The sequence below is a fragment of the Peromyscus eremicus genome, chromosome 11 (assembly GCF_949786415.1).
Source record: "Peromyscus eremicus chromosome 11, PerEre_H2_v1, whole genome shotgun sequence".
In the NCBI taxonomy this organism is placed as follows: Eukaryota; Metazoa; Chordata; class Mammalia; order Rodentia; family Cricetidae; genus Peromyscus; species Peromyscus eremicus.
The window spans coordinates 33,064,906-33,080,239 of record NC_081427.1 but is presented as its reverse complement, the minus strand read 5'-3'; the positions used below and the strand labels follow the sequence as shown (position 1 = coordinate 33,080,239).

At 40.2% G+C, this 15,334-nt stretch overlaps 1 protein-coding gene across 1 annotated transcript in view; it reads left to right on the top strand.

Moving 5' to 3' along the window:
- The window catches only part of Ghr (growth hormone receptor), a 246,000-nt gene that overhangs the window by 100,399 nt on the left and 130,267 nt on the right, over positions 1–15,334 (top strand). The window contains exon 3 of the mRNA XM_059276751.1: positions 6,688–6,768. Coding sequence (XP_059132734.1) covers positions 6,688–6,768 — 81 coding nt within the window. The remainder of the gene's footprint in view (positions 1–6,687; positions 6,769–15,334) is intronic.

The window sequence follows — 15,334 nt, the reverse complement described above, 5'->3', positions numbered from 1 at the left end:
CTATTGCATACCACCTATTTTAGATTTTCAGATAATCACATTTGAAAATAAGAAGTGAATGTTCATTATAGTAATATATTTTAGCTAATCCAATTATCTAAATTATGAATTTACTATTAGTATAAACAGTAAGATAATGTATCTACTTTTGTGCCAATATTTCAAAATCTGTATGTAGTTTATGCTTAACACATTTCAACTTAGCTGCTAAATTTTTATCAAAAATACTTTATCTTAATTTAGACCATAAAATGCAGCTGGAAAGTATATTCACCTTCCAACCTTTTCCAAATACACTTGTTCTTAATTAAAGCAATCGTTTATGATAAAATGAAGTGTAAAATTATTTTATTCCTTAGTCACATTAGCCATATTTCAAATTCTCAGTAGCCACTTATGACTGGTGGTAACTTAAGCCAGTCAGCTTGCATGTAAACAACATAATGTTGTTTGTTAGGTAGAAAGGACTCTACTATGTATAGACCACTATCTCAGAGCCTTTTTACTTAGGCCTCATAATATATATAACTAATGTTCCTATCCTGGAATCCCACTGGATTCCAGAGAAAAGAGCAATCTTAACAAAATTACAGCTGTGTTCTATGTAACTGTGTTTCAGATCACATCAGGATCCATACCTAAGAGTGTTTTCATACCATTGTAACAGAGATGAGAAATTCCTTTCACCGATTGATTTCACAACAGAGTGAACTACATAGCTTATGTTTGGGTGATGGTTAGGGTTAGGGTTAGGGGTTAGGGTTAGAGTTAGGGCTTAGGGGTTAGGGGTTAGGGTTAAAGTTAGGGGTTAGGGTTAGAGTTAGGGCTTAGGGGTTAGAGTTAGAGTTAGGGGTTAGGGTTAGAGTTAGGGCTTAGGGGTTAGGGGTTAGAGTTAGAGTTAGGGGTTAGGGTTAGAGTTAGGGCTTAGGGCTTAGGGGTTAGGGGTTAGGATTAGAGTTAGGGGTTAGGGGTTAGGGTTACAGTTAGATAAACCTGCTACATCGCCAGTCACATAAAGCTAATTTCAGTATATAAAATTTCATAGTGATGGTGATAACTAATTTCGACACAAGTTCATGTATTTGCTTTAGCGCTATAATTTCTACCGTTGGTGTAAGGTATATGCCTACTCGTGAAAACAATAGGAACCAATTTTACTGCATTTTGATTACATTATTGTCTCTCACTTATTTTCATCTCTTGATGCTTGTTATCATGACCTGGTAGTGTAGCCTTGGTAATGATAAGTAATCATGTAATATTGTTCCCTGGTATCCAGTGGGCTATATACCGTCTAGATTCATCGAAGTAAACGCTAGAGTTTTCAAATAACAAAGGCACCTAATATGTCGCCAGTGTTGAACAACACACAACTTTTATTATTTCTTTTAAAAATATCAGGGGCTGGGAGATGGCTCCGTGCATACCGTACTCTCCAATCAAGCTTAATGACATGCATTGGGTCCCCAGAATACACCTAAGGAAGGGGAGAGAACTGACTTCACACAATTGTCCTCTGACCTCCAGACGTGTACTGTGGCTTGTATAGGTACACACATACACACACACACACACACACACACACACACACACACACACACACACGCAAATAATATTTTTCTAATCAAAAAGAAAACTCTATACTTTAACTTCACTCACTAATAGGAGGGAAATAAATTGATTTAAAGCTTTTATTTCTGACCAATTTTCAAATTATCTTTGCCATTAAAAAGTCCTAGCATGAACTCTGAATGCAAACTATTCAAATATATGCTTGGTGCTAATTAGAAGAGGTGATTTGAATATCATTTTGGATAAGCCTTTGCATTTTTCTGTACTGAGTTAATTCAATTTTGCAACATTTTATTAGTAATACGCACCAACATGGGGAAGCACATATTTATTAGTTTATCTACCTGAAGTCTTTTCTATGCAAATAAATAATTCTATTTCAATTTTACTTTTAAAATCAGCTCCTTTTCAATATCAAAAAATGTAAAATTAGCAAAATGAGAGTTTGAGGGAACTTAACTATTTCTGATTAATCCAGCTGTCATCATGGTGTTTCTCCTGACTCACTTGACAGGACTCCAACACCAACTCTATTCTCGACTCTTCCCACATATTAACATGCTAGTATCATACTTTAAGGAGGTCTTTGTCCAATTTCCTTTAAAATACTTTACAAAGTTGGAGGTGGTGTGAGCGTGATGATTCATTTTGTGTGTGCTAAGTCATAGGCAAGATGTGACTGCAGATTTCCTCCCATGTCATTAATACACATTTTGATATTACTTTTGGCAATAATAGGTATTTTTCACAAAATAGCCTAGCCTAAGTGTTAAATTTGCCGCGTCCTCATCTCTGTACCATTCTTGCATTCATTGATGGCTTCTTTCCCTTTGGCCGTTGTTCTTGTACCTTGAACTTCACACTAGACAACTCTCACATTTCTGGAAGTCTTGTGACTGTGTCATTCACCAAGGAGCCCGAACAATCATGTGACTTTCTCTTCTCCTAAGCAGCTCAGATCCTAGCACCCTGATTCCTGCCTGTAGTACTGCCTTTTATTCAAGCGTTCATTCAGTCATTTATCATAGATGTGTCTTTCCTGTATCCACTTCTTTCTAGTATACCTCAATGTATTTAAATTAAGAAAGCATGAGAAGCAACTTTATCTTAAAGAAAGTTCATTTTTGTGCATGTTATCTAAACCAAAAGCTGATTTATATCATTAAAAATGCTGCTTCAGTCCTGTCCTACCTTGCTAACCCAATTTTGCCTATAAATCTGGGCAATGATCTCTATTCACTAGTCTCAGAATATTAACTAAACGCCCTCAGAATCCATCCCTACACCAGATCATTGGCATTGAGCTTTGGTCTGTACAAGTTTACTATAGCTTGTCTCATTTTCTTTACACATAAAATCTTATCTATCATTTCATTCTAATTTTAAGCACCTCAACTCAGTAGCGAATTTCTTTTTCCTACTTTAACTTTCCATTTTTAGGTTGGGGCCATTTTTCTCAGTTTCAATTATTGCCCAGTTCTTATAGTTAACAACTACAGTTTGGATGACTTTTGCATTAATCTGTATAATGCCTTGTACAATACCAGCAGCCACTAAAACGTTCCAGAAATACTTGCTCATTTTAATTTAAAATAACAAAACCTATTAACTTCTTTGCTTGGAGTTGGTTATAATATGTTGGGGAGAAATGTCGTATGTAACTTCTATCTCTTCTTTTGTGTCTGTTACTGTGTCATGGCCACAAAATGAAGAGCAGTATATCACAAACCTGATTGTATAATTTGGTAGCGTTCTTAGTTGAGCAGTCTATAGAATACACCAGCTGGATTATTCTACTTTTAAAACTGGTTCTCCCTGGAGGAAAGAGGAAAGCAGGCAAAATGCCTCAGGCATTGAGAGTGGAAACGGTGTGAGTTCCATTATGTAAAAAAACAAAGCCCATTTTCTCCCTCTTGCTTGGCCAGGAAGGAATCTGTAGCCAAAGAATGAATAAATATCACAAGAAATTTAAATAAGGATTTTTCCCTAGGAAAATACTGCAAATCTAAAAATTAAATTTGGTATATTGGAAAAAAAAATGCCTGTCTTTTGTAAGTGCCTCTTAGAGGGGCACTTTGGATGAACTCTTCTATCTTGAGGTTAATGGATCATTATAAGTTTGGACATTTGGGCAAAGAAAGGCTTGAGGAAGGGGAATCTCTCCTTCTGGCATCTGGCAGAGTCTGGGTGTATTAAATTAAAATTCCTAACTCCGTGTGACGACAGAACTCTGCCTTCCCCCAAGTCCACAGGGACACATGTAGACGTCAAATAAGACATTTGATCTCAGCTGGAGCTTAGTATAGAAGAGCCCTGTCACCCAGAGGGTGCCACTCGGGGTTCTGCAAAGCCGACAGGGACAAGCTCTCAAAGCCAAGGGCAAGTTCTCTAGTCTTTATCTGCCATAGCATCAATGAAGGAGAGGAGAGACGAGAGGCTGATAATGCCGTTAGCACATACTGAGTGTTTCTTCAGCCTCCTGGTTCCTATGCCTAGAGTATCACAAGCCCAGCCTTTCTGCAGTGTGTTCTGGGTGGCAATGGACTGTTCTGATCTCCCGCTGTGAAGAATTACCTCTTTAAAAATGCCTGTTTCTGTGATGCGAGTGTGAAAATGTACTCCAGGCTAAATCTGTTTCGGGGATTCTGGTTTGTTGGTTTTGTTTTGTGACATAAATGGGTATCCTATGGAGCCACGCTTGCCTTATAACATCATTGTAGTAACTCCAGGTCCTTATCTGGGAAAAGTAAAATTCGTGTGCATGAAGCAGCTTTGAAAAGACCGGGGACTAAGGCAGAATGTAATTCTGTGTGCATTGCTTCTGGGGTTCAGTCTCTGGTCCCTCCAAATGAAGAAAGCACTAAAGCTTGAGGATTGGAGAAGAATTGTCTACTAGTTTTCTGAGCTAAACCTCACTTGTTTCTGGCACCTGCTTGGTCTCTTTGATGTGCTTGAAGATATATGACTTCTAAGGCAGCCATGGTGTCTTCTAAGAAATGCAAACATTTTCATATACTTACTTGGAGAGAAAAATAAACAACCTGGGAATTGAGAATTCACTATTACAGCCTGATATCAAGATAGCATAGGGCAGGAAGAGCTTCTGCCCTGACAGTGTGTTCTGAGATGGCTAGTTAAATCACCACTACTAAAATTGAGTCTGCTTCCTCAATATCTTAGTTAGGGTTTCTATTGCTCCGAAGAGACTCCATGACCACTGCAGCTCTTATAAGGAAAACATTTAATTGGGGTGGCTTGCTTACAGTTCAGTGGTTCAGTCCATTATCATCATGGTGGGACATGGCAGTGTGCAGGCAGACATGGCGCTGGAGAAGGAGTTGAGAGTCTTAACATCTTGCAGGCAACAGGAAATGATCTGAGTGTCACGCTGAGCAAAGCTTGAGCAAAAGAGACCTCAAACCCTGCCCCCACAGTGACACACCTCCTCCAACAAGGCCACACCTCCTAATAGTGCCACCTGCTTTGAGGGCCATTTTCTTTCAAACCACCACACTCAGTGTGTTCCTTCTTTTTTTTTTTTTTTAATGAGATTAAGAGAAAATTCCACATGGTAGGTTTTTCAGTCTATTACATACTTGGTCTATCCATTTAATGCATTTCTGCTAGAGTCTCCAAACTAACATTACATGGCCTGTATCCCTAGAAGTAAGGACAGAGTGCTAATGATTCACATTTACAAAGTACATAATGCAAAGCCATCAGCCTGGAGCCTTCCACTTAAAAATCAAATTGTGGGGGGTCCTAGTAACATCCCACTTGCTCAAAACCTCCAAGTTAACTATCACATTTGATCCTACCAAAGATTCCCAAGGGTAGTGTTTGGTGGGGGAGGGTCATCCTAGTGCAGAAAGGTGTGCAAATATATTCAAGACATAAGAAAATACTCAGTTTGCATAGAGATGTGATTTGTTAAGTAAAACTGCTTTGAGAATGTGGGATTGAAAGGTTAGCCTCTGTCTGCAGAGGAAAATGTAAAACATTTGGCATTTTATAGCTCTTCAGAATTCCATGGCTGTTACCACAGAACCACACCTATAGACCCGTGAAAGCAAACACTCTTGCTCATCATTGCAGCCTGATTACAGGGAGCAAGAAGAATTGTTTCAGTGTTGTGAAGTTTGCACAGTGATAAAAATGAGGTCCAGAGAGGTCGTGGAAGAGCGGATGGAGTGGTGACCAGGTGTGCCTCGGTGACTTGTAAAACAGGGCAGTTTTATGAAACACTGGGACTCAGCTTTAAAGCAGTTGGTGTTCGTTGTCGAATTCAGTGATGGTTGTAGAAGGAATAGAGTACTGAGTTCCTTTCCAACCAGTCCAGACTTGTCTCTAGAGAACCCTGGACATAAGCACCACAGTTTATTTTTCCAGAGAAGTGTATTTCCTTCAGATAAAGGTATGTGCTGACAGAACACGTGCATCACTCCCTCATTCATTAGACTAAAGGGCTGAAGGTGCATGGGCTTCTAAACAGCTAGAAAGGCCAGGACCAATAGCTCTTGGTGGACATATGCCTGAGTGTTTCAGAGCACACAGTCATTGTTAAGATCCAAACCTACCAGGCCTCTCGATATTTGGAAGCTTCCCTCCAGTTAACCCCTCCTGGGATGGCTCAGCAGCACAGTGTTTTTAGGATAAATTAAGCTCATCTTGGGAAACAGGTTTAAGAAATGTTAGTATTATAGAGGATTGCTTCATTTTTGTTCTTTTCTTTTGTGGCCTGTCTTTCTCAAAACCCTACACTGGGCAATTTTTTTTTTTTATTTTCAGATTAAATTAAAATGAACTATACCTGCCCTGTTACTAAAGCAGTGTGTGGGGGTCCCTGGCTGTGAGGTGATCCAGAGGCTGTTGGCCAGTACCTGAAAATCTGTACTGTCCATGCTATTTCCTCAGGCAAGTGCTCAGGGGACGTAGGATTTATTCCAACCTGCTGTGTATCCTCATGAAAAGTATGACAATACCGAAGTCTGAGGCAAGGCAAGACTTGCTAAGATTCCTTCTACACATGTCCTGGCTGACCTGGGCTTTGAAAGTTGTGTTATGACCACAGTCTAGTGCTGCTTTGCTTGACCTTGTGCTTTTTCTGATTTGCAGGTCTCACAGGTATGGATCTTTGGCGGGTGCTCTTAACCTTGGCACTGGCAGTCTCCAGCGACACCTTTTCTGGAAATGAGGGTGAGCCCTGCTTTCCTTTCTCACTTGTGGCATTAGGGAACAAAGCAGAGCTGTGTTAAATCCGAATGAAACTGTCTAAGTTTCTGGTAGCTTTAAAATCATAAGCCGGGAGGGCTGCTCTGGGGATGTTTAAGGAGGGCTATGGTCGTCAGTTCTGGCATCTGGTGTTTTCACATTGGAAATCAATGTTACATAGTGTACCGGGGTCATTTTTGATGAAGACAAGGCAGGTCTCTGGGAGAGATATTAAAATTGCACCAAAGCATTAGTGACCTACTAATCGCTCAGCTCACCTGTGACTAAGCGTAGCCGAGTCTATTTCCAGAGCTTGAATTTCCAGAATGCAGTCCTCTTAATCATGTTCTCTGAGAGGGGCAATTGCGGGCGTCCAGTGAGTTTGTCCCCTGGCTCTCTGCATGGTTTCCATCTGGCTGAGTTACAGGGACGAAGACACCTGAGCTAGGTGACAGACACATCCCGAAGTTGTGAGCTGCCTTGGCTGTCTGAATATTTTCCCTTCTCTTTTATAGTCTCCTGGTAGTCTCAGGGTTTTCAGACTCACATGTCATAGCAGAAACAAAGAATAATGAAAGTGGTGTTGGGGGTGTCTTTCTGGGGGGAAAAAGTATCCTCGCTAAGAGATGGGGGACTTTAAAGTGAGTTTTCTTTGCCTGGGTTTCACCAGAGGGCAGGAACAACACATTCTTTGCCATGCCGTGGCACTGGGCTCGATTGTCGCTTTAAGAGTAGCTGACTCCCCTACTCAACACCCAGCTCCTGTTGGAAAACACAGTTTAGCAGGCGACTTAACGCCTTACGATGTCCTGCTGACCTTGTGACCAAAAATAAAAGCCCAGTAGTAAGCTGCTGACGTGTCAAGACGAAGCCTGGAAGGGGGAAAGGGGAGAGTGTGTTGTTTTATTTCATAAGGCGATTCCAAAATATTTAGAGAAAAGAAGTCATAATTGTTTGAAATATTTTTGGGTCTCTCTGGCGTTATAATGTCAACATTATGCAAGTCAGACGTGGGGAGACTCGCAGGCTGTACTACAGCAGCTTTTCCCATGGCTCCTTTTAGAACCTGGTTCTGAGCCAAAGAATTACAGCTCAGATCCTCTGCCGGGCCAAAGTCATGGTGGTTTAATCTCTCCTTTCTTCACTAAGGTGACTTTCAGTTCGGGGCAAGGCTTGAGGAATTTTTAAAGCCCATGAAGTGAAAAGTACTGCATAAGAATCTTCAAAAAGGCTGAAAAAGTCATCCCAGACTAAGAAATTAGAGCTCGAATTATTTTCCAACCTAGACAATTTCCAGGGTCTGTTCAACAGCTTAAACATTTGAACAGCCTTCGACTTCATGACAAGTAAAGGCCAAAATAATAATAATAATAAATAATAATAATAATAAATGATTAAATGAATTTCATTGTATATATTTATGCTATACAATGTTACAAAGAATGTGTGTGTGTGTGAGTGTGTGTGTGTGTGAGTGTGTGTACATAATTACCCATTTTTCTCTCTGTGGCAAGAGAAGCCATGATCTACTTGTATAGCAGAAATCCTGGATGTAATAATCTGTCTTTAACTATAATCCTCTTGGTGTCCATTAAATCATTGGACTTGTTAATACCGCATATCTGCTACTTTGTACCCTGTGAATCATAGTCTACCATTCTTTCCCTACCCAACTCTGGTAACCACTGTTCTCTCTATACATTTGGCCTTTTCTTTTGAAAATTACACATGAATGCCATCGTGTTTGTTGTTCTTTCTGGATCTTACCTATTTTACTTAGACTAATGTCCTGTCGGTGCACTCATACTGTGGCCAGATCTTCCGTCTTAACCCTTAGCTGCTTCCTGTCTTGACCCTTGTGAATAGTGCTGCACTGAATACAGGAATGGAGCCCCTCACACAAAGTGGTGATTTTAACAGCCACTTCCAAAAATAGCTTCTTAGTTTTCTTTTTAATAATCTGTGTTGGCTTGGAAAAAGAACAGTAAGAAAATATTTTATAGTAAGTACAAATCATGCATTTTACCAGTCCTTCTATATACGAAATAATTTAACAGAGAAACATTTTTCTCTTTCTTGTTAAACTAAGCAAATTAAAATATTTGAGTATTCCAGAAAACGTTCTTAAAATGACCTGGAGATTAAAAGTAGCGTATATTGATTGCTTCAGAGGATATAGACAAGCATGTTCAAGCATGCTTATACACAGTGGTGTGTGTGTGTGTGTGTGTGTGTGTGTGTGTGTGTGTGTGTGTGTGTGTTTATCTGCCCCTTACCTAGTAGATTCAGCCAAACTTACCACATGACACAAAATGGGTCATGATCTCAGATGATATTCATGGACCATGTGTTCCTTTTTTAGCCAGGTCTGGATCAAATTATTTTATTTTCAATTTCCCTCTTCCCATATAAGGCAGACTAAAAATATAGATGAAGAATTAAAAGAAAACATAGTTTTATAATTCATTCTTTAGTTTGATTTGATCAGTGCAATAGGTGTCCCTATTGGGTTATCATGAAGAAATCACCTGTAAAAAAAAAAAATCTTCCCAGGAGCTAGATTGAAGATGATAGGTCTGTATGGTAAGGGAATGTTGGCTCTTGAATCTTTAAGCAGGGTTTTACTTGTTTGGGCAAATACACAACCAGAAATACACTGGGTCTGAGAGGATTTTTTTTTAATTAAATTTAATTGCCCTGTGGAAAAGTTAATAGGAACCAAACATTGAACAGTGCCATCATTGTATTGCTTAATATGTAATAATGTGCTTTTTGTCTCACTCATCCTTAATATGAGGCTATATATCCCCTCCTCATTGCAAGTTATATATTCTCATGGAGAATTTCTTATTCCATCATTAAGAATGGTCAAAGTAGCCTCATTTTTAGAAGGCTCTACCAGGTTGCTCTATCCACTGGCTGTACCTGGAATATTGCTGGTGAGAAACATCCATAAAGGTCTGATGGATATAAGAAGTTCACCATATAAAGTATGTTGTCTATCTTTGTATATCACTCAGTCAGCAGCTCAGCATCCCCTTGGATTTCACAGCAGCCTCAGGTAGAAGTAACCAAATCCCTCCTGTGCAGAGAAGCTCCATCTGGCTAGGACATGGAGAGCTTCTGGAAATAATCGAGGGACTGTCACTTCAATGTGTAGCTTTCATAATGAAGACAAAGCATCAAGATTCTCTGAACAAAATAACTCAAAGTAGACTTACAATCATTAATTCACCAAGTTCAGTACATAGACATCTCTTCAGCTCTTCCTATTTTCAAAGCTTGAATTTAGGACTATGTAGAATACAAGGTAAGTCTTCAGGAATTATCATAAATATAAAGATAAGGTAAATATATTGAGAATTAGAATATCAGGCTCTGTATATGAACTGGGGGAATGACCATAACCATTCTACATAGCAGTAGCAAAGAACACAGAAAACAGTTCATTCAGTTACCAAGTTCTACATGTTCAGTACACAAGCAAAGCAAGGAGTAGTTCTATTATATGCATTTTAGAATCAACAAATATCTACTGAGCACTTCCTTGGTAAACAAGAGAGAAGTCATTTGGCAAGGCACACTGTACATACATACTCTGTTTATATTTGTTTCTCTTGGAAGCAGACTTAAGGTAGTTGATTTCGGTCAAATTACGTACAGAATACAGATGGCAAAAGGCTTCATGGGTGAAAATGGGACTTGCCAGGCCTTGAAGAATTGGCAATATGTGGAAAGGAAGAAAAAGTATGTGCCAAATCCATCAGATGATAATCATTCTCAAAGTTGTAAGCAGGCCAGTCAAAACAAAAGTGCTAACCACAGGATAAAACATTAGTTATGCATCTTTCATATTTATAGACTGCATCTGTATTATTTAGGTATGCTATATATAATAAATGGAGATTTACATGTATCTATACATGTAGAGAAGTATATAATAAATACCTATGGGCCAGGCAGTGGTGGTGCACACCTTTAATCCCAGCACTCGGGAGGCAGAGGCAGGCAGATCTCTGTGAGTTCAAGGCCAGCCTGGGCTACAGAGTGAGTTCCAGGAAAGATGCCAAAGCTACATAAAGAAACCTTGTCTCGAAAAAAAAAAAAATACCTACTAGTGCAACCTATAGGCAAACTTCATAATTCACATATTCCCAACTCCCCACTCTGGAGGGAGCTTCTGTGAACCATGTTGCATCTTTCTATATCATTTAAGAGAATAAACTTTACTAGAATGATCTGGCATATGCTAAAGGAACCAGAATTCACTAAGTCATGTTCTCTTTATATTGCTGAACATTCTTTATAAACATATGCAGAATGACACAATGCGTATTTGGAAGACTCTGCTGATCTTATTGTTCAACAGGAAATAATTGCACAGTGGGGGGATTTATTTTTTAAACAAACTCTACCCCACTACAGTTGAAGCTCCACATGGTCATTAGAGGTTGCCAAGACATACTGGATATGTTTCAAAGAAGTACTGGAGTCACAGTTGAAGCTGATAAACATTAAAGGGTGTCCCTTTCATCATTGTCAAAAAAGAGTGACTTAAAGCTTTGGCTTTTCACTGAAGGGAGTGGAGAAGAAGCCACAGACCTTTCAAATGCTGCTTCCTTGACAGTCATCCAAACAAGAAGGATCTCATCATGTGTCTAATGCCATGGCCCATGTCCAAGTACATCAACAGTCCTGTGTCACCTTGACCTCCCCATATCACAACCTAACTTTGAGATGGATTTCAGCATGTTGGAGCAAGCCAGGTGACTCCACATGGTGCCAATGGGAGAAATCAGCACGGACATTTGTAAACCATGGCACAGAATAGACTTTCAACGATTCTTTCATACTTTTTTGGATTCAAAGAGGAAATTATCATTCATGTTCCTGACTTCAAGGAGCCCATAATTTACAGAAGATTAAAAAGATGTAAACCCAATTCAGTTGTGAATCCCCTCGGTTATTACAGAGTTTTAAGTTAGATAACAATATTGTTAAGGTTTCACCTAGGCAATAATACTAGTAATAGGAGTAATTTGAAAGGGATGAGTGTAGAGGAGCTGGATCAAAACAGGTGAAAAGAGAGATGGACTAAGTGTGATAGGATGGTTAAAGAAAAAAATATAGAGAACATGATTAGAAAAATAATAAGGAAATGCTAAGTCCAGTACTGTGGTTTAATTAACATGTCGACTTTTAACTTTGAGGACCATCAGTATCTTCTTATTCCATCCAGTTCTAAGTTTCCACACATTTACTAAATATTATCACTTTTCATATAGTGGAGTCATGAAATGCAGGTCAGCCCGCTGACAGTGCAGTGGTAAGGGATACAGGGTAGTACTATTCTGCATGGAAATGTACTGAGAGGACAGAGTGTCTTTAACAGCTGGATTTGGTATCCTTTCTCTGAACTCCTCTTACCTGTGCCTAGCCCAGCTCCTATGACCATCTAGTCACCTGTGCTTGTGGCTGTCACATGGTCAAGACAACCATACAGTGACAAACACCTGGTGTGGACCAAAGACTAAAGTCTCTTTCCACTGGAGTCTTTAGGCATTCATTACTATATCCCAAGACCTTGACCACCTCTTAGACACTCTGTCTTTGCAGAGTATGGACTTGCCTCATTTCATACAATCAAAAGTAAGCAGGATGTGTTGAGAACCACAAAGCTTTGCACTGGGCAGAATCTGAGAAGTTGGCTAGCTTTACACAGTAGCTGATTCAGCCCAATGAAGAGGCTGGGGTGTAAGTGGCTAAGTTTGTGTCTCCAATAATTAATAAGTAGAAGGTACAGGACCACCCATGAGTAGTCCAAGTGCCCATGACAAGTCATTGTTCCATTCATCCACCCTGGATCCTGGTTTTTCCAAGACAAGAGCTTGTCCTGATTTACAAAATGTCTCCACACCATCTTGATTCAGTAACCCAAACTGAGCCTACCTTTATGGGTTGACAGGGAAAAGGCTGCTATAGGTTAATTGGTGTGTGGTACCTGCAAAGGGTAGGTGTTCATGAGCACACCTTGCTGTCTGCCTGTGGCTAGAGGCCAATCCAGTCTCAGCTATGCAGAAGCTCAGCCAGGGTCCCTCAATCACAGAGAACCTAGGAAAACCCTCATAGAACCATCTCAGTGTTTTCTAACCTGTAGTTGATGTTTTAATTCCCTCCTTCTCCTGCTTCTTTTTCTTCCCCCCTCTTCTTCCTCCTCCTTCTCCTCTTCTACTGAAGTTAATATGGTTGTTTCCCCAGGGCTGGTTCAAGTTTAAACCTTAAACTCCATGTGATGAAGAACTGTATGTTCATCAAAGCCATGAACAAAGGTGCCTTTGTGGCTTGGCTTTGGGTCCTTGTAACTGTTTACCCACACTACTATGTACCTAACTTGTCATCAAGCAGTCACCAGACTCCACAAGCTCAAGAACAACACTCATTTTTTTTTTCAGAGCAGCAGGCCCTGCAGGTCTGTGTCTTTTCCATCAATACTAGCTTGCATGTTCACACAATGCTGTCAGCATCATCTCCAAATCCAGAGCAACACTTCCTCACTGTCTATAGTAGAGACATAGGGATGGATGCTACTTGAAATCTGATCACACAATTGATCATCCAAAGAGAGTATTCCTTGGTTTCTTGTATGGAGACCACCACACAGACCAAGAGATAATGAGCCTTGGAGAACTTTATCAGCCTCACCTTAAGTGAGAGTTTTCTCTGGTCTCTTATTCCTCCAGTTGACTCAAAATGAACCCATATAACTTCATCAGCTACATTTACCAGAAGTCTCTGGTTCTGGTTCTGTGACAATGTGTGGTCTTAAGCCTTCACAGTATCTTAATGTTATCTCCATTATATGTCCAGGGCACGGTTACATGTATGAGAGCTGGTGGCTCGTGTCTCAGTCACTAGTGAAGTGTTTCAGCATGCTTTTACAGAATCTTTTACCAAGATTGGGGGTGGGGAGATATGTGTAAGGAGATTGGTATGTGTTTTGTGCTTGTTAGCTAAATGAAGTGGTGATGCCAGCTGTGCTTCAAGTTGGTGAATTTGGACTAAATAGCTTCAGATGGCTGCTGACACAATGGCACTGTATATCCTATGTAAGAAAGCATTATTGATGTAGAAGTCACTAGGCCTTCAGATCTATGAAGAGTCGTCCCCGGCCCTGTGCCTTGTCCTCTGGCATTCTAATGTATATCGTTATTTATTTGTTGGTTGAATGAGTGAATCAGCACCAAAATCCTGACCTGGACTTCCTCTAGTTCTGTCTCACAACTGTCCCTGCTACTTTGCATGGCCAGATTTAAGCAGGATACAGGTTAAACTGGAATTCCTTCATAGTAGGAAGGGTCTAAAATTAACTGTTCAGTGGTCAAAACTGAGATGTAGGGCTTTTCTCTGAAGCTATAACGGTTTTATTTACTGATTAATATGCCTGATGCCACCAAGACTATAATTTTGCCCCAGACATTAATGCCTCTGAGCATGACGCCCTTCCTACACCCTGCCATCCCCTTTCCAGGTCACTGACCTCTGTCCCCTCTCAGTATTCCAACCATTGGCCAACACCTTTATTAAATGAACTGGCCACCCAACACTATCCAGAGATAAAGGAGATACCGCCTTTATCTCTGCCCCACCTACCTGATAAGTCTACTCAAATATTGACAGACACAGACAGGTAGGAGTCCTGCAGAGCCCAAATCAAAGTTTTCATCGACCTTTTTGACATTGAACCTGAGATTATGGAAGACTCTGACTGGTGAATCTATAAATACATGAATCAATTTTTCAACCGTTTTAGCAGGCCTCCCCAATTTTCTAGTAAGAAATGTGAAACTCTCTGGGTTGAAAGTAAATATGATAGTAGCAAAATCTTTAACTTCTTGAACTCTAAATGTGAAAATGATATTGCATGTCCCCTTTAATTTTTAACCTTACAAATGTGCAGAAAGGGGAAGAATGCTTTGACATCTGACTTCTGGATAGGGGTGTGCTTTGTGTAAATCTTAGTAACATATTGACCTTAGTGAGGGGAGAATTGGTGTTTCACCATGCCAAAGTTTAGGGAAACTTGGCTCCCCCACCCCCCCAAAAAAAGAGAAGACAATGAATAGGAACTATAATTGATTATAACTTTAAAAAACTCATGAGGGTTAGAATATAACTCGCTGGGAGAAGATGTACTTAGCATATATAAAGCACATAGAGGACAATTGTTTATTCCAGAAAAGGACCACTTTCACCCACCTACATTTTGGCATGTGCCCTCCTTCCTCCTCCACCCTTCATTGACCCGTTGCTCCTTTGGTTTGAGCAGGGAAGAGGGGCGTCTTTTTCTTAGCGTTAGCTATGACAAAAGGATGCGCTGCGGAGGGGGCAGGAGCCTAGGGAAGCAAATGAAAGACAGTCACTTCAGTAGCATCACCCTGAGTCGGGCAGTCTGGAGTGACCACCTTGGTAACGGTAGATTCTAAGTGGTCCTCAGCCTTCCTAATGCTGTGACCCTCAGGCTATGGTGACCCCCAACCGTAAATTATTGTTG